Genomic DNA, 27,414 nt, shown 5'->3' with positions numbered 1-27,414 from the left:
GATTGTGGATTTGGGGTTTTCATGAGCTGTACGCCATGATCATCACAATTATAACAAATTAAGGCTTGACTTATCTCGCTTTGCATGTAATGCGTCTGTCTCATATATCAGTTTCACCTTTGAATTTGCATTACTGAAATTAATGGACTTTTGCACGATATTCTAATTTTCCGAGTTTCACCTGTAGTATTGCCTAAAATTGTGTAATATACAGCTATTGATGACAAATTGACCACACACACAAGCATGGTAATACATGCATACCCGACTTATTTTCCTGTTCAGCATTTTGCATACCCACTAAATAGTGTGCAAGCTTAGGGCAAACTATTTGTGATGAATAGGTAGCCATGCTATAATCTGTATTAAATTATGATAAAGTGTGTGTGTGGGGGGGACTTTTTCCCTTTGGGGTCTCATACTTTGGCTTCTTTATTTTTCACAGAAATCATGACACATCATACATTAAAAGAGTCAATTGCATCTTCACTTTAAACTCCAAATATATTTGGTCATAATGTTTTTTATAGTTACCTTTGGAAATGTTTCTTGAGATATTTCCATTGTGGTCCTGATTGCACGTTTTCACTGGACTGTAGGAATCTGTTTCTTCTGGACACAGGTAAACCTCAATAGGCCCTTGGGTACTAGATAAGTGTATCAGCTTATTCTGCAAAGAAAAAGCACCCCATTTTTCAGGATGTCTTCTGACAACTGGTAACTACAGTGATTATAGAACAATTATGGCTCATCTTTCTTAAGGTCTGGTGTGCTAATCAGAGCCAGTGCAGCATGGAAAAGGAACACATTTCTGCTGCATCCAGTGCAGTAGTAATTGATCACAGCTCTGCATTACTATATTTTCTCAATAATTTAAGCATGAATATTATTTGTTAACTCTGGCATTCTAAACTTAACATATCATTTTTCTGAAGATCTAGCTTTGGCTCTGGACAATACTTTAAGATTGTGAACAAGCTTATATGAACAACTGAACAATGCAATACAGCCCAAAAGTCCATTTCACTAACACATTAAACTGAGGGAGAGTCCTGCACAGTTTGAAAGCTTGCAAACTAGTCAAAATTGATCTAGCAACCAATACCAATCAATTATTTCTTGCCACTGTGAATCTTCTGTACATCTTGCCTAAGAGATGTACAGGACAAAAACATGACAGTCCCAGCCCAGAGTGATTATGAGCTGTATTTAATAGATGGTTGAGTCCGAAGTGGAAAGATGAGCAGTGAGGTTAACGCATGCGAGAATCTGACGACAACAAAAAGACAATGTTGGGCAATATGAATCTTGGAAAGAAGGATTTTATTTAGAAACATGACAAAAAGGCAAACCTAGGTACAAGGAGCAGCACTGACAAGGCACCGTCAGCAGTAAGTGAAGGAGCGAGAGGGCCAGTAGCAGACCGATTTGTCAGTGAACAGAAGGAGCAGGAAGAAACACAAGAGGCAATGAAGGATATACAGTGAGGGAAATAAGTATTTGATCCCCTGCTGATTTTGTCCGTTTGCCCTCTGACACAGAAATGACCAGGCTATAATTGGAATGGTAGGTTTATTGTAGCTGTGAGAGACAGAATAACAACAAACAAACCCTCAAAAGCCCAGTGCCCAAAAGTCAGCGATGGATTTGCATTGTAGTGAGGGAAATAAGTATTTGATCCCTTCACAAAAGATGTCTTAGTACTTGGTGGCAAAACCCTTGTTGGCAATCACAGAGGTCAGACGTTTCTTGTAGTTGGCCACCAGGTTTGCACACAACCCAGGAGGGATGTTGTCCCACTCCTCTTTGCAGATCCTCTCCAAGTCAGAAAGGTTTCGAGGCTGATGTTTGGCAACCCGAACCTTCAGCTCCCTCCACAGATTTTCTATGGGATTAAGGTCTGGAGACTGGCTGGGCCACTCCAGGACCTTCATGTGCTTCTTCTAGAGCCACTCCTTTGTTGCCTTGGCTGTGTGTTTTGGGTCATTGTCATGCTGGAATACCCATCCACGACCCATTCTCAATGCCCTGGTTGAGGGAAGGAGGTGCTCACCCAAGATCTGACGGTACATGGTCCCGTCCATCGTCCCTTCGATGCGGTGAAGGTGTCCTGTCCCCTTAGCAGAAAAACACCCCCAAAGCATAATGTGTCCACCTCCATGTTTGACGGTGGGGATGGTGTTCTTGGGCTCATAGGCAGCATTCCTCCTCCTCCACACACGGCGAGTTGAGTTGATGCCAAAGAGCTCGATTTTGGTCTCATCTGACCACAACACTTTCGCCCAGTTCTCCTCTGGATCATTCAGATGTGCATTGGCAAACTGCAGACGGGCTTGTACATGTGCTGCCTTGAGCAGGGGGACCTTGTGGGCACTGCAAGATTTCAGTCCTTCACGGCGTAGTGTGTTACCAATTGTTTTCTTGGTGACTATGGTAGCAGCTGCCCTGAGATCATTGACAAGTTCCCCCCGTGTAGTTCTGGGCTGCTTTGTCACCGTTCTCATGATCATTGCAACTCCACGAGGTGAGATCTTGCATGGAGCCCCAGACCGAGGGAGATTGACAGCTATTTTGTGTTTCTTCCATTTGCGAGTTATCGTGCCAACTGTACTCACCTTCTCACCAAGCTGCATGGCGATAGTCTTGTAGCCCAGTCCAGCCTTGTGCAGGTCTACGACCTTGTCCCTGACATCCTTCGACAGCTCTTTGGTCTTGGGCATGGTGGTGAGTTTGGAAGCTGAGTGATTGCTTGCTTCTATGGACAGGTGTCTTTTATACAGGTACTGTAACAAGCTGGGATTAGGAGCACTCCCTTACAGAGGGTGTTCCTCATCTCAGCTCGTTACCTGCATATAGTGAAAAGACACCTGGGAGCCTGAAATCTTGCTGGTTGATAGGGGATCGAATACTTATTTCCCTCACTACAATGCAAATCCATCGCTGACTTTTGGGCACTGGGCTTTTGAGGGTTTGTTTGTTGTTATTCTGTCTCTCACAGCTACAATAAACCTACCATTCCAATTATAGCCTGGTCATTTCTGTGTCAGAGGGCAAACGGACAAAATCAGCAGGGGATCAAATACTTATTTCCCTCACTGTAATATGACCTAATTAGTCTTCTCAATGTGACTGGACTACTCTCACACTTTACATGGTGCTACCCTTCAAGACTATTCAGAAACCAGCTGGTGAAGAATGCACCCACTTGGATGAAAGCAAGCAAGCACCTAATGGTGTAATAGAGCAACACCAATTTTATATCAGCAGCACGGGCTGCCAATTCATTTCGGGGCCGAATTCAAGGTGTTGGTGATGTTTTCTGTTTTGTTTTTATTTTTCCCCTTATATAAGTGACAAATATGCACATCTAACGTCTTCAAACAAACAGAATATTCCCCATCAATCCCACTTCTCCCCACCCACTCACCCTTCCTCCTACCCAACAATTAAACAACTGTCTCCACAGTTTCTTACCTCTACTGGGTCAGGCACTTCTAGTTTTGTTTCTGGAGGAGCTTTCACAAGTATGACAGTTTGGTCTTTAAGGCTACTAATTTCCCGAATATCTTCATACCTAATGTAAGCTAATGTGAACCATTGTTAAAGAACTGTTCAGAAGTAGCACTTCATAAGAATTAGAACACTGGCTTAATAGTGCTGTAACAAAAAAGTTGAAGTCAACTGCTCTGAAGAATGATCCATGCAATCTAAAAATAGATTTAAACACATGTAGGAAACCATTTGTAGATTGCTAGTTATTCCTTGCATTAGCAGAGTATGGAGTATTTGCAAGTGTTCTAGAGAATGCTAAGAAAATCAATCTGAAATGACAAGAACTAGAGAGCTGAAGTTTCTAGTTGCTCTTATAGACTATATGTTCATTTCAGCAACAAGTCAGGTATACTTTATACATACTACTCATCTTGGAAGAACATCAAATATTTCTCTTCTTATACAGTTACCCAAGTGTGATTATGTCAAGCTAATCCATTCTGATTCCCTGTAGATACAAGTCAAACTCTTCATTTTGCTTGTACTTTGAATGTACACAATAGTATGACAAATTGTTAAAGGTTAGCTGCAACTCTTCATATTCCACACTGTAGAACTCCTGCTGTTCACTGCAAATTTTTATTTTGGCGATTTGGGAACCCTGCCAGTCAGGCTGAAAAAGATACTCCTGGTGCCATTTTAACACACCAGGACACCTGCAGTTAAGCCTCATATCTGCTGTAGCTTATCACTAGTGGCCCCATGTTGTTCAGTACCACTAGGCAAACATCTTGTATATGCCAGATGGCAACCCTATAAATGACAATGCAAAAAAAAAAAAAAAAAAAGATTTTCCCAAAGGATTCAACCTCATCCAATATAAAAGGATATCTCAGATTCTCAGAATCTTCTCTTAGCAGCTTGAGGTCAAAGGCACAGCTTTGTATCAACTCATCCAATTTCTTCTCTTCCTGGTTGAGTTCTGCTACCTCCTTAGACAAGCTTTGACAATGTGCCAGCATGCCACCATAATCAGAGAGACTGCAACCCCTATAAAAGTGATTAAACAGATACCGTTATTCTGGACTCTGTTTTAATAGATAGTGGAGTGCTTGGGCCTGGAAGCAGAATTCCATGGGAATTCTATCCCATGAGAAAATATCTGGCCTATGTTTTGCAGTTCATAATTGTGCTATTCTATTCGTGTTCCAGAACAGTTAGTTCAAAGTTACAAAGAAAGAACATGAGAAATACATAGGTGTTCTAAAATATCCTACAAGCTTTCTTCCGAGGTCAACTTGAAAGAAGTGGGAAGCCAGTGGAGTTAGGGGAGAAGGGAACTGACAAATTGTCTTCCTTGTGATATATCGAGCTGTTTTATATGGAGTCCATTGGTCCATCTAGCTCCTCACTGTCTACAATGACTGGCAGAAGCTCTATGGGGGATTCAGAAAGGGCACTTTCCAAATGTCAAGGACCTTCTGAATGTACAGCACCACTGAGCCACAGCTCCTTCTTTCATCCCCACCACTCCCTTTCCCAGTTCTATTCTTTTAAGTAATGTAAAATAAGTTTAACAGCAACACTGCTGTGAAATATGCTTGGCAAACAATGCCTAAGTTGTCCCTGAAAACAAGAGGAGATATAGAAACAAGAGATCTATAGAGGAGAGTTGGTCTTGTGGTAGCAAGCATGACTTTACTTAGCTAAGCAGGGTCCACCCTGGTTGCATATGAATGGGAGACTTGATGCATGAGCACTGTAAGATATTCCCCTTATGGGATGGAGCCGAAGAGCAGGGGATGGAGCTGGGAAGAGCAAAAGGTTCCAAGTTCCCTCCCTGGTAGCATCTCCAAGATAGGACTGAGAGAGATTCCTGCCTGCAACCTTGGAGAAGCTGCTGCCAGTCTGGGTAGACCATACTGAGCTAGATGGACCTATGGTCTGACTCAGTATATGGCAGCTTCCTATGTTCCTAAGAGAAAAGTCTCCCATTAGTAGATAGGCCCGAAGAGCTCAACATACATTATTTAAGATCAATTAAAACTTGCAATGTTTGCACATAGTACAGCCCTTCCTAAGCAGCTGGAGGAAGACAAAAAGGTTATATTTTAAGTTCTTTGCTGTGTAAAAGTTCCCACACATGGAAATCTAAAGCAGCAGAAGGGTAATTAGCTAGCCTTCTCCTAATCTGCTAGTTTTCTACATACAGCAAGGCATGTTTGGGTTTTTGCTTTTGGCATGGAAAGGTATGTAGTGCCACCACCTACAATAACTGTGATCATGGGAGCTGTCCTACATACTACTTTTACATGTTTGAATGAACCATGAGAATGCATGTGAAGCACTTTGGGCATGTTATCTGCTTCAGCATTTTGTGTCTAACAGGAGACAGAGAAGCTCACAAGCGAGACAATGCAAGAACCAACCAGCCAACCCCAGTTTGCCCACAGCACCTAGCATCAGCCCAACAATGCCTCTAAATAATAAGGGCTTTGTAAAGTAAAGGATAGTGGTTTGCAAGTCATGTCCCTATCCAGCGTATTACACAGGCTATGTAGTCTTTTTTTTAAAAGCAGAATGCACCACAGGATGGTTCAAACAGGGTGAGGCTCTCTGAAGGGCATCTTTCCACCTAAGTGGCAAACCCTTAATTGAGCTGCACCCTTTGTTATCAAGAGGCTGGTGAAATCTGAAAGTGGAACTCTTACAAAAACCTGTCAACAGAAATACAGAGCTATATACTTACATCCACTGAATGTTGTTTTTGGATTTTTTCTTAATGAGGTGGATGCCTTCCAAGACATTGGTGATATCATAGATCCTCCTTTTTTGTACCTTAAGTTCCTCTGCTGCTTTGTTCAAATCTACAACACCATCAGGGGACTGGCTCAGGAGCTGAATGAACTTCTTTGTGAGAAGACCAAGGGACGTATCATATCGTGTCTTTTCTGAAGGAGATTTTGGAGCTTGAAGAAAAAAATATTGCATGATAGTTTTGAAATTGACATTAAGTTTAGTTTTCAAAAACCATTACCAAATCACTTTACATGTTGTACTAAGGCTCACTCAGAACCTTCTAGTTCTGCATTACACAATTGTGGAATAGTTTAGCTTGACAATTGTCTACATGGCTCATCTTTCTTTGAGATATTAATTTACATCTTCATAATCTATTGGGCAGGACTAAGGTCACTAATGTGCACATATTCAGACACTTATTTTTTAAACATAAGACCAATAAATCACACATGTTAAGCCACGCTTACTTGAGAAACCATATGCAAGGGACAAAATATACCCTTTTCCTTAGCAAATTCAAGCAAGTCACACTTGACAGTAAAATGGTCTCCCACCAGTTTTGTTTTGAATTGCAAACTTTTGTTTTAGAAGTTACATAGTATAAGATACCACAGTAGCATCAGGATAGCCCCAATCAAAAGTAACCCTACCCCCCAAGTTGTCCTTCTACAAAACTTGTAAATAAAGGGCAGGACAGTAGCAAAGAAATAAGAGAGATAGAAGAACACAGATCAGTCCACTGCTTCCAGGTAACTGCCATTTAACATCCAGCTGAGCCAGGGGCGCGAGTCTCTTGGCACGAGCCGAAGGGCGCGAGCACAAGCGCTCTCGGCCTTGTGGCTCTCAGCTGAGTGGAGAACAGCCAGTGGTCTGCAGTAGCCCGAGGGCTGAAGAGTCTCAGCGAGTTTGGTGGACTTCTGAGCAGGACCATTGATGACAAAAGTCCTCCCTCCCCCATTACCTTCCTGGAATGTTCTTTCTTTCTTTCTTTCCTTCCTTCCTTCTGATGCATAGAACCTACCAGATTAGCTAGAGCATTGCCCTGTTTTAACAGGAGGGAGTTTTTATAGTTTGTTATCACTAAGGTATTGGTCTTCACAATGTGTTGGGGGGGCATTTTACTTTGGAGGAGGCCCTTCCGATTGAGGTAGTCCTTGGCAGAGGGCGATATGGCGGTAGGAGTAGGATGTGCCAGGTATGGGGAAGGCACACTGGCTATATAGCAATAGCAATAGCACTTACATTTATATACTGCTCTATAGCCGGAGCTCTCTAAGCGGTTTACAATGATTTTAGCATATTGCCCCCAACATTCTGGGTACTCATTTTACCGACCTCAGAAGGATGGAAGGCTGAGTCAACCTTGAGCCCCTGGTCAGGATCGAACTTGTAACCTTCTGGTTACAGAGCAGCAGTTTTACCACTGCGCCACCAGGGGCTCCTGTCCTTCTCCCAGCTAAGGAGATCAAAGCCATCTATCCATCACACTCTCCTGTCCTTCTCCCAACTAAGGAGAGCCCAGTAACACTCCCAGCAGCCCACCTTGCCTGAAGCTGGTGCTACTAAATGCCAGGTCCATAAACGGAAAATCCACAGCCACCCAGGAGATTATTCTGGATGAGCATGCAGACTTAGCATGCATTACGGAGACCTGGTTGGATGAGGGAGGTGATGTAAATCTCTCTCAGTTGTGCCCACTGGGATTCCAGATGTAGCATCAGCCAAGGCAGGGTGGGAAGGGAGGTGGGGTTGCCCTGATTCATCGGGAGACCATCTCCCTCACCAAATGCACTGCCCGCCTTTCCGATCAGTTCATGCCTGCATGAAGCGACTGAATCATGAGACAAAGTTGGGATTCTATTGGTATACCGCCCACCCCACTGTCTAACAGTCTCCCTGCCTAAGCTGCTTGAAGTGGTCTCAGAGATGGCGCTGAGGACCCCATGGCTAATAGTTTTGGGGGACTTTAACATCCATGCTGATGCCGCCTTGTCTGGTGCAGTGCAGGGACTTCATGTTCTCCATGATGACCATGGGCTTGTCTCAATTGATTTCTGGTCCCACACATGTGCCATACACTTGATTTGGCAGTGGTGCTTTGTGGATAGTCCAGGAGGCCTCAACACCATTATCATGGACAGATCACTATTTTGTGAAGATTGAACTGAGGGTGGACCCACAACACCTCTGCAGGGGTGGGGGACCAGTTAGGATGGTCTGCTCCCAGAGGCTTATGGATCCTGATGAATTCCCAACGACTCTAGTGGAGTTTCCTGCTGTGAGAGTAGACGCTCCTTTTGATGCCCTGGTCTCCCTTTGGTATAAGAAGATGGGTGATTGACAGTTGCGCCCAACACAGCTTGGGGCCAGGGTACCTGTCGGACCGCGTTTGCCCATATGAATCTGCCAGGGCCCTCCGCTCATCATCCCAGGCCCTGCTCATGACCCTGCCACTAACAGATCTGGTTGGCGGATACTAGAGACAGGACCTTTTTGCTTGTGGCCCCTCAGCTTTGGAACAATCTCCTGCAGAGCTTCACCATGCCCCCTCCCTCAGTGTTCTTAAAAAAACATCTTAAAACACACCTTTAAAAGGAGACTTTTAAATGATCCATTATTTTTTTTGTTATATCCGGTAGGTTTTTAGCTTTTTATAATTTTCAGTTTTAATTTGAAACTAGTGATTGTGGTTTTTAATCAGACAACTTTTTTCTTTTGTTTCATTTCATTAATTTTATTACTTTTATTGTATCATGTGTCTATCTTATTGTTGCGAGCCACCCCCAGCAGCAGTGCACTGGAAGGGTGGGGCATAAATATTTTAGATAGATAGATAGCACAAGACTAACCAATAAGGAACAAAGATAAGAAGAGCAAATAGAAGGTAAACAGAAAGGGCGAAGTGAAGTCCAACCTCAAAAGCAGAAGTATATGTCCAAGCCTCTGTGCTGAAATGGCAGGCTGCTTACCTGGGTTCTTCTAGTGGTAATCTGTGCTTTTACACAATTGGACTTTGCCACCTGCACAAAGACCTCAAAGTTATCCAAGCTAATTTCTCTCCCAGATAGGTGGTAGTTCCTCCCCTTCCTATGGTCACATGTCTTCCCTCCTTCAGTCCGCCAAACTAGAGAGGGGAGGTTGGGTGGGCATGTAAGAGCACAGATGACCATCAGAAGAACCCAAGTTAAGTAAGCAATCTGCTATTCTTCAACATGGTCTGTGTTTTACATGATTGGGCACATAGCAAGTGAACTTATTACCTGGAGGTGGGTTAGGCGAAGAGCGACTGCATGATGGCCAGGCCAAAGGCCGTGTCTCTTCTGTATTGGACATCAAGTGCATAATGTTGAATAAAGGAATGTGGGGATGCCCAAGTAGCGGCTTGGCATATGACATCCAGTAGGATTGCTCTGTCGAAAGCTGCAGAGGCCGCTACCGCTCTGGTAGGATGTACTCTGATAAATAAGGTATCTCTTTTTTGCCTAGTTGGTAGGGTAACGTTATGGTTGTGACTATCCATCTGGAAATGGTCTGGAAAGATGCAGATTTCCCCTTGTTCAGTCCAGTATGAGCAAGAATAAGTGACTGAGAGGAACGCTCCGTGATAGTTCTATGCACATAAACGGCAAACGCTCTACGGATATCTAGGGTGTGTAGGCAGCTCTGTGCATCGCCCTTAGGGTTATGAAACACTGGTAAGGTAAGTGGTTGGGATCAGTGAAAAAAGGAGAAAGGTTTTGGGGAGAAAGGTGATGTCAGGGAGAAGAACCACAATGTCTTTGTGGAAGACCAGATAAGGCGCATCCACTCTCAGAGCCCTTAATATGCTCCGCAGAGATCTGCCTAGGAGCGATGCTGCAAGAATCAAAGAAGGTGAGAAAACATGTCCACTTATGGTGATAAGACTTTATTGTTGAAGGTTTCTTGGACGCAGACAAGACTCGTTGAAGAAGAGGGCCGTATCCACCACTCCATGAGGTGCAATCTGAGAAGGTCCAGGATCTGTCCGAAGCGTTGGGAGAGGAAATGAGAATATATTGGCAGCCAATGGTGGTCACCTGTTGCAAGATGTAGGAGAAGGGGAAACCAGGGTCTTTTGGGCCCCCATGGGGCTATGAGGTTGAGATGTGCACGAACCTGTCTGGAGGCCCTTTTACGGGCCTCCGAACACATTCGAACACTGGGTGAGGGGGTTCGAGTGTACCTCCCTGCTGCCCCTTCCCCCACTTTGGCTGGAAGTACCGGGTGCTGTCGTGCACACTCAGATGACATGTGCACATGCACCCGGTACTTCCGGCTGAAGAGGGGGAAGGGGCGGCAGGGAGGTACACTGCCGCCCCAAAGGCTTTTATGGGCAATGAGCGCCGGCGGGGGGAAAGCGAGGGAAAATGACTAAGCACAACCTCCCCTACCCTTAAAGTTGCACTCCACACCCTCTCGAGCCACCCTCTCTTGTTCTGTGCACATCCCTACTATGAGGATGCACTCTACCTGGTCCTGTTGAATTTTTTGAAGTACTCTGAGCAGTAGGGGAATTGGGGGAAACAAGTAGGCTGTCTGCCCCATCCATGAAATTGCAAAGGCATCACCTAGGGAGTAAAGACCCCTGCCTGCCCTGGAACAGTATTTTATTTGTTTGTTTTCTATATCGCCCTTTCAAAAATGGCTCAGGGTGGTTTACATTAAAATAAAACTAAAATCAATTAACTGTTAAAATCAAAAACTGTAAAAACTACATAAAACCATTATTAAAACATTTAAAACAGTTTTTAAAACCCTGGAAGGCCAGGCCAAACAGATAGTTTTTAAGGGTTCTCCTGAAGGCCAATAATGAACTCAGATTAGAGATGTCTACTGGGAGTGCATTCTACAGCCCAGGAGCAGCTACAGAGAAGGCCTGCCTCTGAGTCGCCACCAGATGTGCTGGTGGTAACTGAAGACGGACCTCCTTAGATGACCTTAATGTGCAGTAGGAATCATGCAGAAGAAGTCGCTCTCCAACGTAACTCGGACCTAAGCCATTCAGGACTTTAAAAGGTCGTAACCAGCACTTTGTATTTTGCCCTGAAACATATCAGCAGTCAGTGCAACTGTTTCAAAACATGCATAATATGGTCTCTCCAGGTTGCCCCAGAGACCAGTGTGCCGCATTTCGAACTAACTGAAGTTTCCAAACTATGTACAAAGGCTGCCCCACGTAAAGCACACTGCAATAGTCAAACCTAGAGGTTACCAGCTGATGCACCACTGTTTTGAGGTCATCCTCTTCAAGGAATGGATACAGCTATAGAATCAGCAGAAGCTGATAGAAAGCACCCCTGGCCATAGTCTCCACCTTAGATACCAGGGGGACGCCTGGGTCCAGGAGTTCTCCCAAGCTTCGTAACTGCTCCTTCCGGGGGAGTGCAACTGCATCCAGCACAGGAAGCTCTAATTCATCCCTCAAATTCTGAGCCCCTACAATGAGCACCTCCGTCTTGCTTGGATTCAGTTTCAATTTGTTATCCCTCATCCAGCCCATTACAGCCTGTAGGCGGACATTTAGGGAATGAATGCCATTTCTTAATGATGCAGATGAAAAGGAGAAGTAGATTTGGGTGTCATCAGCATACTGATAACACCCAGCATTAAATCTCCTGATGACCTCATCCAGCAGTTTCATGTAGATATTAAAGAGCATTGGTGATAGAATGGAGCCCTGAGGGACTCCATATAATTGAGGAGCAACTGTCACCAAGCTTCACCATCTGCAATCTACCAGAGAGATAGAAGCAGAACCACTTCACAGCAGTGCCCCCTATCCCCAAATCCCCCAGGCAATCCAGAAGGATACCATGGTTGATGGTATCAAATGCTGCCGCAGGATCCAAAAGAACCAGCAGAGTCACACTCCCTCTGTCAATTCCCCGGTAAGGGTCATCCATCAGGCCAACCAAGGCTGTCTCAAACCAATAGCGAGCTCTAAAGCCAGTTTGAAATGGGTCTAGATAATCCGTTTACTCCAAAACTACCTGGAGCTGGTTGGCCACTACCCTCTCAATCACCTTGCCCAACCAATGGAGATTGGAGACTAGCCTATAACTATCCACCACTAAGGAATCCAGGGAAGGCTTCTTAAGAAGCAGTCTAACCATTGCCTCCTTCAGACAAGGAGGCACCTTACCCTCCCTCAGTGATGCATTTATGCTATTAACTAGGCCAGTAGAGGGGGCATTGGTTGTTCAGGTGTGATGTGAAGAGATCTACCTCCAGGTGGAATCATTGGTCAATCAGAGAGAGGATGAGGTCCTTGTCTAGTTGCCACTCGTGAGTCCAACCCCACTCTGTTGGCTAGGACACTGGATGTTCCCTGAACATGAACCACTACAGGGGTGATGGAGTATGCGATGCACCATGACCTGAGGTTGAGGGATAAGTTTAGTAGGCTGCTTGAACTGGTGCCACCTTGCCTGTTGAGATAGACCTTGGCCGTAGTGTTGTCAGTTTGGACTGTGATTACAGAATGCCGGAGGAGGGGCAGGAAGCCCTTGAATGCTTTGGAGATGGCCAATAGTTCAAGTAAGTTGATGGGATGTTTGTGTTCTTCCTTGCTCTAAAGGCCTTGAATGGACAGGTCTCAGACATGGGCCTCCCATTGTGTTGCGGCTGTGGGTGGTGGAAGGGAGCACTGGAGAGATTGTGCATGTCTGTCCAGCAAAGGAGTGATTGGTGGATTGTGAGGGGTACACTTAGCCAGCAAGATTGAGATTCTGTGTGTGTGTGGACATGATGAAGGAACCAGTTCTGTAGGATTCTGGAGTGAAGCTGAGCATGAGGAAGTATGTGTGTTGTTGAGGCCATGTAGCCAAGAAGCTGCTAAATGACTCGGGTCCTGTGGCAGCGTTGGCCTGCCACCTGAGATGCCAAAAGATGAGGGTGTGGTTCCTATGTTCCAGTAGATAATGTTCTGCCTGTGTAGAGTGGAAGAGAAGGCCTAGGACTTCTATGCACCTGGTTGGTGTTAGTTTGGATTTGTTATAATTGATCTGGAGCCCCAGATCATTCAGGAGAGCTACTGTGGTGGCATGAGAGCCGAGGGCCGACTGTAGGGTATTTGTTCTTGTGGGGAGCCAGTCATCCAGATGCAGGAAGACCTGGATGCCTTGTTTTTGTAGGAAGGCCACCACTATAACCATACATTTGGTAAATACTCTTGGGGCTGATGCTAGGCCGAAGGGGAGGACACAAAACTGGTAGGTGGTGTTGCCTATGTTGAAGTGTAAGTGTGGAGGGCAAATCGTGATATGGTAATATGCATCCTTGAGGTCCAGTGAGATGAACCACATGGGAGACCTGATGTGTGAGCACTGTAAGCAATTCCCCTTAGGGGATGGAGCTGCTCTGGGAAGAGCAGAAGGTTCCAAGTCCCCTCCCTGACATCTCCAAAATAGGGATGAGAGAGATTCCTGCCTGCAACCTTGGAGAAGGCACTGCCAGTCTGTGAAGACAATACTGAGCTACATGGACCTATGGTCTGAATCAGTATATGGCAGCTTCCTGTGTTCACATACCTCTTTGTAAGTGTGTTAGGATGAAAGTAATGGTGACCATATGGAAATGCTTATAAGTGATACAAGAGTTCAGCTCCCTGAGATCCAGAAGGGGGCAGAGGCCCCCAATGTTTATGAAATATGGGGAGTGGGACCCCCATGAGAAGGGGATGAGGACTGGTTCTATTGCCTGTCTGTCGAGTAATGAAGTTACTCGGAGGACCAGGGTGGCTTTGGTAGTGACTGGGTAGTTGGATTGCAGGGTGGGGGTGTCGATGGAAATTCTAGCACATATCCAATGCTTTTTATTGTGAGGACCCATGAATCTGATGTAATGTTCTCTCATATTGTGAAGTAGGAAGATAGGTGGGTCCCCAGACTACGCTGGAATGCAGAGTCACTGTTTCTTGGTGAAAGTGGAAGGTGGTCTAGGTTTGTTTGGGAGGTACATGTTGTGTGGTATAAGCCAGAAGTTTCCCATACGGCTGATAGCGCGGTGAACGAATTTCACCATGTTGAAATTGTGAGGCAGGCTGCTGTGGTTGGGTGCGATGCCATCTGGTTGGTCTTTGCTGTCTCGGCGTAGCATTTTGAAAGCTCATCAAGCGAGCTATATTACAGAGGCGGTGGACTTTCTGCAAGGTCTCATCAGTCTTAACGCCAAAAAATGCATTTCCATCAAATGGCAAATCTTGCAGGCGGGCATGGGCATCATATGCAGGCCAGACAAGCAGAGCCAGGCATGGCAGCGGATAGGTATCGAGGTGGCCATGACATTAGAGGGACAATCAGCAGAATGTCTGGCAGAATAGAGCTGGGTCGCTTCTTTAAAGGTTTTAGCAGGGTCCTTATCTGATGGAAGGTGGTCTATGAAAGGTGCCAGACGTTCCCACAGGAAGTAGTTATATCATGCATTGTAAGTCTGGTAATTGGATAGTTCAAAGTGTAAGGCAGAGATGGAATAAGGTCTGCCGAATGAGTCTAATTTCCTGCCCTCCTTGTCTGGAGGTGTAGAGTGCGATCTATTTTTTGAAATAGAGGATTCCACCAAATTAGGTGTAGGTTGACATAAGAAGTTTCCCACCTGGCTGTCTTCTGTGTGGACTCTGTAGAAGGTTTCCAGGTGTTTGGTGAGTTGAGGTAATGAGGATGATCAAGACCAGCAGTTTTTAGCAATGCCCATGAGTGTGGCATTCATGGGAAGGGAAACAGGAGCTCGTGTGTCTGCCTCAATAAGACCAAACAGAGGATCTGGTTCGGCCTTGTTTTGTTGAGCAAGAGGTATGCCTAGTTGCAATGCAGGAAATATATTCCTCATAAAGTTTGTAATACTCTGAAGGAGATCCTGTCTTAGGGTCAGTTAGTAGGTCCGAGGGTGAGGAGCAACGGGACTGGGTATTATCTTCATCAGAGGCTTCTTCAGCGCTTTGTTCTTGTGGGGATTCTAGAGGGTTATGTCTATTGGAGAGACTCGAGTAAGAGGTTGGTCCTGAGTTTGGTTGGTCCTCAGGCCAGGGTTCCTAGTTCAAGGAGAAGGAGGCTGGTGTGTTTTCGTAGGTGGATTTTACAGTTTGTCTCATTGTTGGTGCTGGGGTTGTTAAGATGGTGCTGAAGGTGGAGGAATAGTTTGCTTAGGTCTGCTCAGAGGTCTAGAGATAGTGTGCTGAGGCAAGCAAGATCTATCCTTAGGAGGTTGGTAGTGATCCCGCTGGTACAACTGGGAACGAGAAGGCTGGTGGGGTCATATAGGTTTGCTCCCTAAGGTAAGAGGCCAAAGTGGGTTAAGATCTGTAGGCTGGACATCTGTCCCAATTAGTGTAGGAAAGAACAATGTGGCAATAGTCCTCTTGTGAGCGATGAGCAGTATAAGAATGCGGCAGGGTAGACTGTGGGTGTCTAGGGTACAGTCTTTCAAATTCAGCTGCAAAATAGTCCTCCAATGGTACCTCATCCTCATATTGGAGTTCCTTCTGGAAGGCAACCTCCTGGTCTGACTGGCTCTCTTGCCCCTCATGGCCTTCGTTTCCCCGAGAAATTATCTTGCTGCCCCAAAGGAGCTGCTCAGGATCGAGCTGGTCTGGCTCGGATTCGAGGGCCTCAGATTTGAAAGCTCCAGGATCTACTTCGGGTTTGTGAGGCGAAGGTGCTCGTAACTGAGGCAGCTCCTTTGGGGCAGACAATTTCTGCTTCTTTTTTGGTTTAAGGGAGGCCGAATTCGCCATGGATGGTGCACTGTGCTTTAGAGGCTTAGCCAGCAATTGGATTGCCTCTTGCCTCTTTCTTTTTTGGTACTGAGGCCGAAGTGCTGGAACTCAAGGGCTCTGAGGCCATAGATTGCATCATGGCACTAGACAAAGGTGCTGGGTCAGATAGCAAGGGAGCCATAAGCTCTGTTGGCCAGGTAGAGGGCCCTGAGGCGGGCTAGCTGCCGGCTGTAGTGGAGGCGAGGGGCTGTGAGCCAAAGGATGGGGCAGCCAGCTTGGACGGGGCAGCCTTGCATGGAGGCAGAGGAGGCCGCCTGAGAAAACTGGAGGGCTTGTTTCCAGAAGCACAAGCAGAGGGGAGAGGCTCCGTTTTTCCTGGCCTGCTTTGTGAATTTGGCGCAGTGTGCACACATCTCCACTCTGCGTGCCTCGCCAAGGCAAAAAACCAAAAAAATTAGTTTCTCGGTGGAGGGAAACATGGCCCTGCAGTGGGCACAAAACTAAAGAGTACTCTTGCTGGCCATAAGCAGCTGATTTGGGTTGAAAACGCCAGCTCCAGGGGAGGGGGGGGGACACGAGGGTAAAATAAAAACATTAACTGAAAGGTAGGAAAGGATCAATCAATAAAAGAAAAGTAGAGACAACTAAGAGAGTAACTGAGATGAGGGGGGGTTTAGTTCGGAGCAACTCACAAATGCTGTTCTGTCAACCGACGAAGAAAGACTGAAGGAGGGAGGACATGTGGCCGCAGAAAAGGGAGGAGCTACCGCCTATCTGAGAAATTAGCTTGGTTAACTCCGATGAGGTCTCTGCATAAGCACAAAGCCCAATCGTGTAAAGCACAGAGACCATGTCAAAGAACCAAAGCTTCTGCCAAATATCTGGAGGCAGGGGTGGATTAAGCTTTTTGCCACCCCTAGGCAGCCAATTTACTGCCCTTCTCTGGAGTGGCAGCAGCTGCGGGGAGGTTGACGGGGTGAGGGCAAAGTCCCCATTTGCCTTCTAAGAAACACTAGGCAGCGGGATGGGGTAGTGGAGGCCACGGCAGCGACTGCAGGGAGGGTGAGGGGAGCGAGGGGAACATCCCCCCTTTTATCTTCAAAACACTGCTGCAGGTCGGGATGGGGCAGCGAGAGAGAGAGAGCACTCATCCAGCTCCCCTCCTCCCTCCCAAATGACTGCATGGTCCCTATCTGCAACCCGTTTTGGATTTTTCTCCACACACACGTGTGTAGCAAGGCCCAAAATGGACTGCAGACAGGGGCTGTGCAGTCATTTGGGAGGAAGAAGAAGATCTAGAAGGAGCTTTCACCACCCTCACTACTCGCATCCTGCCACGCAGCAGCCTTGTTTTAGAAGGTCAAGGGGGCAACTTTCTCCTCGCCCCACCCTTACCGCAGATGCCACTGCAGCCTCCACTGCCCCCATCCCACACAGTGGTGGGTTTTTTAGAAGGTAGAAGTGGGGACCTGCCCCTCGTTCCCCCACGCTGCAGCTGGCCCCTCCCCCGGGGGGGGCAAAATTTGAGGAGTAAAGTTTGCCACTCCTCTAATTTGCTGCTGTAGGCAAGTGTCTACTTTGCCTCTCTGTTAATCCACCATTGTCTGGAGGTGGAGAAGCTTATTAATCCCAAATTTAAACTAAGAATTGCATGCATGCATATGTGCGCGTGCGCACACACACACACACACACACACACACACACACACACACGGCTAGCTTTAAAATAGTGTTGAAAGATGCTTCATGATTGTGTGTGATGCTTTCTACGATCCAACTTGTAGGTAGCAGCACACGTCTGGAACTTAGTGTTGCAGAATTTGAAAATGTACGCAGGATAAGCCTCATAAATTCTCAGTAAGGCTTCCAAAGCTTCAGGTTTCCTACAAGCCTGTTTCCCATAGTCTTGTTTTCCCCACTCAAGTCAAGTCAAGTTTTATTTATGGTCCTAGACCAAACAATCCATACTTGCAAAAGACAAAACAAATTTATAAGAAACTCTATAGATTCTCATTATACATCTTAAAAGCAATATAGCAAAATTTAACTACAGAGTTAAAAATTGAAACATCCCCACTCGCACACAACTGGCCATTTCATCCCTTATCTCTATACCCTAGCTTTGCCTAACAAAGGAAAGGCTGACAGAGGTTATCTTGGTTCCAAACCGAAACTTGGAAAAAGAATGATACATCGTAAATGTGCACAAAATCCATATATTTTACAATGAGAGAATAAGTTCTTGGCACAGAATTTGATTATTCCATATTGCCAGAGTTCAAACAGTAGTGGTTATAGTATTACAGTTCACTGATCAATAATTGAGGCTAGTGAGCCAACACCTAGCTTTTTTCACATGCAGGAGAACAAAGAAGCTACACTATAAGACCACAGCTCATCATTTTAGTTTGGCTAAAATTAACCAGAATACATATTGCTTCAGAATTCACTGAGTGCACTGGCTTGCTTATGCACAGATCTGTTGCAGGAAAGGGCAATTTTTCTTGTGTCTCATTTAACAACAATTTCAAAACCCCTGAAGCTCTAGCAGACCTTTGCCATACATTCAACTGGAATAGTTCCTTACTTTTGGGACTATCTGGACTTCTAGTTGCAGCTCTCCCTTTCCCTTTTGGTGTTCTTAATCCTTGAGTTAGAAACTGTTGTTCACTTTCTCCTAGCTCCAGTCTTCGCTTTGCCTGTGAAAAAAGCAGAGTTCTTGTGAAGACCAAAATCAGACTTGGAAGACTATGGCCTGCTTTACAAGACATAGAAATCAAAATGGATAGGAGAGCAAGCCTGATCATTAGCAACTCTCTCTTGAAAAACTGAAGTGCCTGTTGACACTGTAGCATGGACTTAAGTTTGTTGCAAATACCCAGGAAAGAAAATGGCGATGTTTTATTTATTTATTTAAAATATTTCTATACCGCCCAAAACTTGCGGCTCTGGGCCGTTTACAATTTTAAATGGTCTAACTTCCTAACAGCATAGACATTTTATGTGCTGAAGCTGAAAGCCTGCACATTGCTGCATTGATTAGAGTTTGCAATTGGCAGCCTGAGGCCACAATCCAGCTCCCAACATAACTATTTTTCACAAGGTTTCCCCCTCCTCCCTATGTACTATGCAGTTCAGTTTTCTTCCACATAAGTCCAGGCTACAGGCAATGGACTCACTAACTTCTTTTTCCTCCAAGAACAGAACAGCAAGGCAGCGCTCCCTTACCATGTACTTCAGTTGCCTATGCCTTGATATACAAATGGGATTCAGCAGCCAAAGTGCACAATATGGAGCGCAAGACTGCGTCAAGAGATTGAGCCAAGACCCTTCATTCCTGGGTTCTAGAAGAGAGTTCGCTTCTCATAAGCTTGCCAATTCATGCTAATAGCTGAAAATACTACGAAGGCTTATTACAATGCATTCTGAGTTCCTTGAGCATCTGTAATAAGGCATCTGTCCCGATTAATTTGCTTCCGCCAAATACATCCAAATATATTTCTTCCTGGTAAACCACACAAGGCCTCCCCTGCTCCGAGATAGTTAAAAGTTTCAATGTGGCAGCTAGAGATAAGTTCTGCTGGCATCTGACAGATGTAAGTGCTGACACTAGCACCATTTCCAAATCATGCAAGTGCAGTTATTTTGCTAAGTATCATCATCCAGTTACAAGAAGCTATCTACATTGACCATGAATAGCAATATATTTCTTGTCATACTGTAGTCTAGATAAAACGAATAGGCATGCCACACAGACCAATTTTTGATAGAACAGTTTTCCCTAGTAAACTCTGTGGTCAATTTTAGTCATTAAAAAGGCAAACATTCAAAGCGAACAATACACACACTAGGATCAAAGCCATATTTATTTATTAGATTTTTATACTGCCTACCAGATGGCTCTGGACGATTAAGAAATATAAAAACAGATTTTAAAAATTCCTGAGCCCAGGAGTAGCTACAGAGTAGACCCAATTCAGAGTCACCACCAGGCTAGCTGGTGGCAGCCAGAGACGGACCTCTCCTGATGACCTTGAAGTGCGGTGGAGATCATACTAAGGTGGCGCTCTCCCAGGAAACCTGGTCCTAAGCTGTTTAAGGCTTTAAAAGGTAATTACAACCACTTTGTATTTTGCCCAGAAACATATCGGCAGCCAGTGCAGCTGTTTTAAAACAGGCATAATATCATGTATACCAAAAAAAGGAGGAAAGGTACCACTAAGACCGGGAGGATGCCAGCATGGCTAACAGGTAAAGTCAAGGAAACTATAAGGGGAAGAAGACTTCCTTCAAAAAATGGAAATCCTGCCCAAATGGAGCAAAAAAGGAAGACTCTGGCAAAAGAAATGCAAAGTGACAAAATAAGGGAGACGATTAGCGAGTTTGAGGAAATTTAGCTAAAAGCATCAAGGGGAATAACAAAATCTTCTTAAAAACATCAGAAGCAAGAAACCTGCCAGGGAAGCAGTTGGATCATTAGACAAGGAGGATATGAAGGTTGCAGAAAAAGTAAATGTTCTTTGCATCTGTCTTCACCACAGAGGATACTGAGCACATACCTGTTCCTGAACCAGGCTTCTCAGGAATAGAGGCTAAGGAGCTGAGTTGGATAGAGGTGACAAGAGATGACGTTCTAAACTGTTTGAAAAAATTAAAAACTAGCAAATCGCAAGGGCCGGACAGCATCTGTCCCAGAGTCCTCAAAGAACTCAAATGTGAAATTGCTGGCCTCCTTGCAAAAATATATAACTTATCTCTACAATCAGGCTCTGTACCTGAGGAAACTACCGGCCAGTTAGCTTAATGTCCGTTCCAGGCAAATTGGTGGAAAGCATTCTCAAGGATAAAATTGTAAAGCACACAGAAGAACAGGCCCTGCTGGGAGAGAACCAGCATGGCTTCTGCAAAGGTAAATCTTGCCTCACAAACCTTTTGGAGTTTGAGAGTATCAACAAGTGTGTGGATCAAGGTGATCCTGGCAAGCGTAAAGTGATGCATATTGGGGCAAAAAAAACCCCCAACTTCACAGATACGCTGAGGGGACCTGAGCTATCGGTGACCAACCAGGAGAGAGATCTTGGGGTTGTGGTGGACAGCTCACTGAAACTGTCGACTCAATGAGTGGCAGCTGTGAAAAAGGCAAATTCAGGTGAGTAACAGCAGGAGAGGAGGACATGCCCTCAACTCCTGCCTATGGGCTTCCCAATGGCATCTGGTGGGCCACTGCGTGAGACAGGATGCTGGACTAGATAGGCCTTGGGCTGGATCCAGCAGGGCTGTTCTTATGGTCCTCCCTGAGAAGCCCTGGACACCACTCTGACTGCTGCATTGAGCCTATACATGATACGACACATCAGAACAAAGTCACGTGCTACACTGACTAATCATATATTCATGAACACATACACAGAAATATCAAACAAATGAACAGTGATGGTATTAATGCACACTGAACATTGTTAAACCGAACACAGTTATAAATTTATGTCCTACTAGGAATTTAAATTTTACATAAAGAACAGTTTTAAGCATATGCACTCTGAAGCAGGGCTCCCTGATTTCAATGGCAAGTACATCGAGAAATGCAGCCTTGGACATGCACTGTATAACTGAAAGATTTCCACCAAACCCAATAGCAAAGTTCAAACATACAATGGGCAAAAAAGAAACAAACTTTCTGAGTTGAAGAGCAATTTGCCTTGGCTTATGAAACATCTTGCTAATTCATCCCCTCTTTTTTGAGATGGTAACCATAGATAGAGAGCACTGTCTCAAAATGCTACCAAAACTTCATCACACTGCTTTGCAAAATCTCTGGGGACTAAGGCAGTTTTCGGACAAGATACTTACCTTGCAGGCTGCAGCCAAGGTTTACTGGTTTTTGAACAAAACTTCTCACGGAAGATATGTAGAGAGCACGCAACCACCTGTTCCCATGCAAGCCGACCTACCCGTTAAGATATTCAGGAGAGGATCTGCTCCATGTATGGATGCCTGGAGGCTTGTCTTGAAGGCACTTGGGGGAGGGAGTTCTAGGTGCCACCATGGAGAAGGCCCACTCCCATGTTGTCCCACCTCTCCCAGTTTTTAGGTGGCATTTAAATACCCATTTGCTCTGCTGTGCTTTTGGGACTACTGAAAATGGCAGTGGGAGGTCTCTCTAAGGATCTTATACTGCCTGTTCAATGAGTTTTATTGTGTTGTATTTTTGCTGCATTTGTATTTGTTTTTATATAGGAGGTGACTGAGGAAAAACACACCATACTAATCTGAACCAATGTAATACATCACCAGCGCAATAATCAACCCTCCAGTCAGTTTGCCAACACTGTCAGGCAAAGTTATATCAACACAGTTATACCCCACAGCACACATGAAACCTGCTTTCCAAATGAACAGTCCCAGAAATCCAAATGTCTCTCAAATGTGGATTTACTGCCCACCCAAAGTAATCTCCAAGGTCTATGGCATAACACTTTCTAGCAATGAATGACAAGATCCAAAGAGCCATGGAAGAAGCTTTCACATAATCAGGAAAACTGCACTTCTTCGGATAGCAATCACCAATGCTGCCCCAAAAGTTGCTCCTGGGACCTAAGAGCATTATGCAAGCACACCAACATGGCACAAGGAGTCATGATTTAAAATGGAGGAAGCCCAAGCATTAACACAGAAGTGCTTGTGCACACCTAGCAAGCTCTTTGACTCTTCCCAGAAGTTTCTCTATAAAGCACAAGTAACACAGCATCCCAGATAACCCCTTTCCAGAAACTTTGGTCACAAAACATCATCTACACAAATGTCACCCCCTCCCAGCGGGGGTCGGAGGCACTGTTTTACAGTGGTTCCACTCCTACCTCTCAGACAGGTTCCAGCTGGTGACGATTGGAGATGGTTGCTCTTCAAAATCTGAGCTTAAGTATGGTGTCCCTCAAGGTTCCATACTCTCTCCAATGCTTTTTAAAATCTACATGAAACCACTGGGAGAGATTGGGGATTTGGATCTGGGTGTTATCAGGATGCTGATGACGCCCAGATCTATGTCTCCGTGTCAACTTCTTCAGGAGATGACATATCCTCCCTAAATGCCTGCCTGGAAGCAGTAATGAGGAAGAATAAGCTGAAGCTGAATCCAGATAAGACAGAGGTACTTATTGTGTGGGGTCAGAACTCTAGAGATGATTTTGATCTACCTGTTCTGAATGGGGTCACACTTCCCCAAAAGGAACAGGTCTGCAGTCTGGGAGTACTCCTGGATCCATACCTCTCCTTGGTTTCTCAGGTTGAGGCGGTGGCCAGGGGTGCTTTCTATCAGCTCTGGCTGATACTCCAGCTGTGCCCGTTTCTTGAGAGCAATGACCTCAAAACAGTGGTACATTTGTTGGTAACCTCCAGACCTGACTTCTGTAATGTGTTCTACGTGGGGCTGCCTTTGTACGTAGTCCAGAAACTTCAGCTGGTTCATAATGCAGCAGCCAGGTTGGTCTCTGGGTCATCTCGGAGAGACCACATTACTCCTTTGCTGATGGAGTTACACTGGCTGTTTCTGGGCAAAATACAAAGTGCTAGTTATAACTTATAAAGCCCTAAACGGCTTAGGTTCTGGGTATTTAAGAGAGCGTCTTCTTCGCTATGAACCCCACTGCCCGTTGAGGTCATCTGAGGAGGTCCATCTCCAATTATCGCCCACTCATCTGGTGGTCACACAGAGACGGGCCTTCTCAGTTTCCCCAAGGCTGTGGAATGCACTCCCTGCTGAGTTACGATCCTCCCCATCTCTGGCTATTTTTAAAAAACATTTGAAAACCCATTTTTTTACCAAGCTTTCTGAGGTTTTTTAAAAAATACTGTTTAATTTTATGGTTTTTAAATTATTGTATTGTTCTAACTCTTATATGTGGTGTTATATGTTGAACTGTTTTAACTTTTATATGTGTTTTAATTGTTAGATACCCAGAGACCTAAGTTTGGGCAGGGTATAAATTTGATAAATAAATAAATAAATAAATAAATAAACAAACAAACAAACAAATAAATATTAATCTAAAAGAAGATTCCAAGAAATATTCAGGGATTGTTGCCTTCCATAGGGTAGCAGCTTTTGTAAAATTCCATTAAAAAAACCTCAGTGTACCTAAAATGGCTACTAGAATAAGACAAAAACCAATTTTAAGTACAGGATACTTACCAAGTGACATCTGGTAGCCTCCCCCAAATAAAAAAATCACACACCTATCCTCTACAGCTGCGTTGGCATTACTCAGATTGAAACCCTGATTCTGTACTGCAAGTTTCACAATTTTAGACCTTTTTCCTGAAATTAAAGTATTTGAAAAAGGTGTAGAATTCAACTTCTAATAATGTTGTACCATCACTAGCATGATGTATGATGGTGGATGGGTGGAATATAACAAGATTATTCTAACAAGTTCCAACTGCTCACTTCTTATCTTCTCATATCATTTTTATTTTATTTATTTTTACATTTATATCTTGCTCTTCCTCCAAAGAGCCCAGAGTGGTATACATGGTTCTGTTTACCCTCACAACAAGTCTGTGAGGTAGGTTAGGCTGAGAGATACATGACTGGCCCAGAGTTACCCAGTGAGTCATGGCTGAATGGGGATTTGAACTCAGATTTCCCGATCCTAGTCCAACACTCTAACCACTCATGCAATCATGAATTGCATGCCAACAGGGAAGCTCATGGAGAGAGACCCCTGAAGCGGGGCCTGTCTTTTAAAAGTAGTGTCAAACAAGTTTTATATGCTTCTTTGGCAATTCACCTACAAAAAAAGAATGTTCAACTATGATGAGCAAAGCCAATGGCATAATAAATGTGTCATAGGTATATCTGCCTTTTGTTTAGCTATGAAGTATTTTCATGTCAGGGAACTTAAAAAAATTTTTTTTCCCCAAGCATAGCATTTGGGCTTGCCTGCTTGATATATTGTTCTAAAAATTTGTAGATGAATATGAAATGCAAGACAGCTACATGTATCAAGAATTCCAGGTATTCTTGCCAGAAATTCAACAACAATGAGCAATGGGAAGTTGATTTACTACCTAAAATGGACAGACTTCAGATCAATGCTCTTCATTTTAACCACAATCATCAGCATGAAACTTGATGGGGATATGATGAATTTTAGGGGTACAGAAACATGCAATATTTTCTAAGAGTATATGTGGCTTTTTATCCATTGTTTAATTCAGCCATTACCTTGTAGAAATTTAATCTAGAACTAAACAAAAATTTCATCTCTAGCTAAAGATACATCAAGAACCACTACAATTTTTAAAAGGGATGTTGCATGTCACATTTTGGCAATGATCCAAAACTGAATTGCATTCAGTATGCAACCATTATGCATATGCTGTTTGTTCATAAGGGCACCTGGCTTGGTCATGGTCTTTGCCTGCAGAGCAGGGACACAGAGACACACACTTTAACACACAGAACCACTTGTTCGCCACAGTTCTAGCCTCTGAACACCATTCAACTGTACCAGTGTAGGCAACACTCTAAGTTTCAGTTTCACCCAAGAACAAAGCTTATGTATCAGTTGTTAGGCTGTCAATACAAGCTGCTTTAGCAGATCTCCCAACTATACTAGTGTGGCTCTGCATATTGAAATTCTGGATCTTTTAATGTTATAGACTGAAATGTAACACTGTTCTCTAAAAGGTGAAATTGTGGTTTCTGATGAAGCACAGGCATTGCATATTTGAACTGATGTACTGTGCTCCCCAAAGCTCTGCAAAATATGAACTAGAAGCCGAACACCGCACAGAGCATCTGTGCGTTTTTTGGGGCCGGCAACCACTTTTCCCCCCACCCCCGTCTCCGGCCGGGCCGCCGCCGCCTCCTCGCCGGGCCAGAACCGCCACCTCTCTCTCCCCGCCCAAGTCTCCGGCCCGGCCGAGTGCCACCACAGCGGCCAGGCCCGTCGCCGCCTGGCATCCGGGCCCACCGCCGCTGGCCTCCGCGTTCGGGCCGGGCCCTCCGCCGGCAACCTCTCTCCCCCCCGCCCCAGTCTCCGGCTTGGCTGCCGCCGGCCTCCTCGTTCGGGCCGGGCCCGCCGCCACCCTGGCCTCCATGGCCCAGCAAGGCCCGCCGCCACCTCTGTCCTCCACCACAGACGCGCCTCAGCCAATCAGGTGCGTCCCTCCGCTCTGCTGCCCAGCCAATCAGCTGGGTTGCCGGGACGCATCCCCACAGAGACACGTCTACAGGGATTAAATATATAGTTGTTTTGTATACTGGTTCCAAAGTATAAAATACATGTACATTGTCAACCTTGAAGGGCATGCTCTTGTACTTTCCACTGTCACATTAGATTGAAACTGGTGTCCACTTATTTTGATGTTTCTTCTGTATATTTTAGAGATGAAATACTCTAAAATACACAGTATATTTTAGAGATTTACATATGTGCACACTCTTCACATGGTACACATGCATTTTGTCTATACAGAGTATAAAACATAGCATGAAAAGCTGCCACAGGTTCAGTATGCACCTAATGTCATTAGGAGCACTTTGAATCTATGGCAACTTTTCATGCTACATTTTATACTCTGTATAGACAGTGCAAAATGCATGTGTACTGTGCCCATAGCAAAAGCTGTGTGCGTGTGAACATCCTACTTTCATCTCACATATATATAAAAGTGAATTGGGATATGGTCTCCTTTCATCATCTTTGCCTTCAAAATAAAAAAGTCTTCACTAACTCCCTTTTCATCACCTTTTCTAGCAAATCAGGATGTTTCCATAAATTCTTATTTAGTCATCTAGTTTCCACAAAAAGTTGCTGAGTTCTTTTTAAAAAACTTGCATAGCTTGATATGAGCAATTACAGTATACCAAAAGCATCAAATGTGCTTCACAACTCCTGGATTATGGGCTAATTCTTATTTTTTACATTGGTTCCAACACACACACCTCTACCTCACATCAAGTATGAAGGGCACAAATATCTATATTTCACAGCATGGCAGAGAGCTGAACCCCTCTGACATTTCCAAAGACTGGCAAGGACTATGTTCTGCCCAAAAGTCAGTAAACCAGGTATAAAAAGCTATAAACTATATGCATATGCCTTTGCAGATGAAGAGCATGAGACCATATTGTAGCAAAGGAAAATGTCATTTACTGAAGCAATCAGCAGTGCCTTTTCCATCAGATGTACTGGACACAATACCCAGAGCCTCATACTGATCAGTCACAGAAGTGTGTAACAATCTGATCATGTTCTCAAGCTGCCACACAAATTTAAGAGCCACAATGCAAGGGGAACAAACTCTTGAGAAAAACAAGTATATACAACTCAATTCATTTTACCCCAGAGCTTTCTGAAGACACAAAGAAAAAAAGTTAACAC

The 27,414-nt window shown here is 44.7% G+C and overlaps 1 protein-coding gene across 2 annotated transcripts in view; it reads right to left on the bottom strand.

The window, feature by feature from the left end:
• Positions 1 to 27,414, bottom strand: part of E2F3 (E2F transcription factor 3) — a 38,330-nt gene that overhangs the window by 3,686 nt on the left and 7,230 nt on the right. For both annotated transcript variants that reach the window (XM_053245524.1, XM_053245525.1), the window contains exons 2-6: positions 18,615 to 18,726; positions 6,242 to 6,461; positions 4,384 to 4,542; positions 3,475 to 3,589; positions 535 to 670 (exon numbers count right to left, since the gene is read on the bottom strand). In XM_053245524.1, coding sequence (XP_053101499.1) covers positions 535 to 670; positions 3,475 to 3,589; positions 4,384 to 4,542; positions 6,242 to 6,461; positions 18,615 to 18,726 — 742 coding nt within the window. The remainder of the gene's footprint in view (positions 1 to 534; positions 671 to 3,474; positions 3,590 to 4,383; positions 4,543 to 6,241; positions 6,462 to 18,614; positions 18,727 to 27,414) is intronic.

This window comes from Hemicordylus capensis, chromosome 4 (genome assembly GCF_027244095.1).
Source record: "Hemicordylus capensis ecotype Gifberg chromosome 4, rHemCap1.1.pri, whole genome shotgun sequence".
Classification (NCBI taxonomy): Eukaryota; Metazoa; Chordata; class Lepidosauria; order Squamata; family Cordylidae; genus Hemicordylus; species Hemicordylus capensis.
Note: the sequence above shows the minus strand (reverse complement) of the source record. Positions and strands in the feature narration are given on the sequence as shown.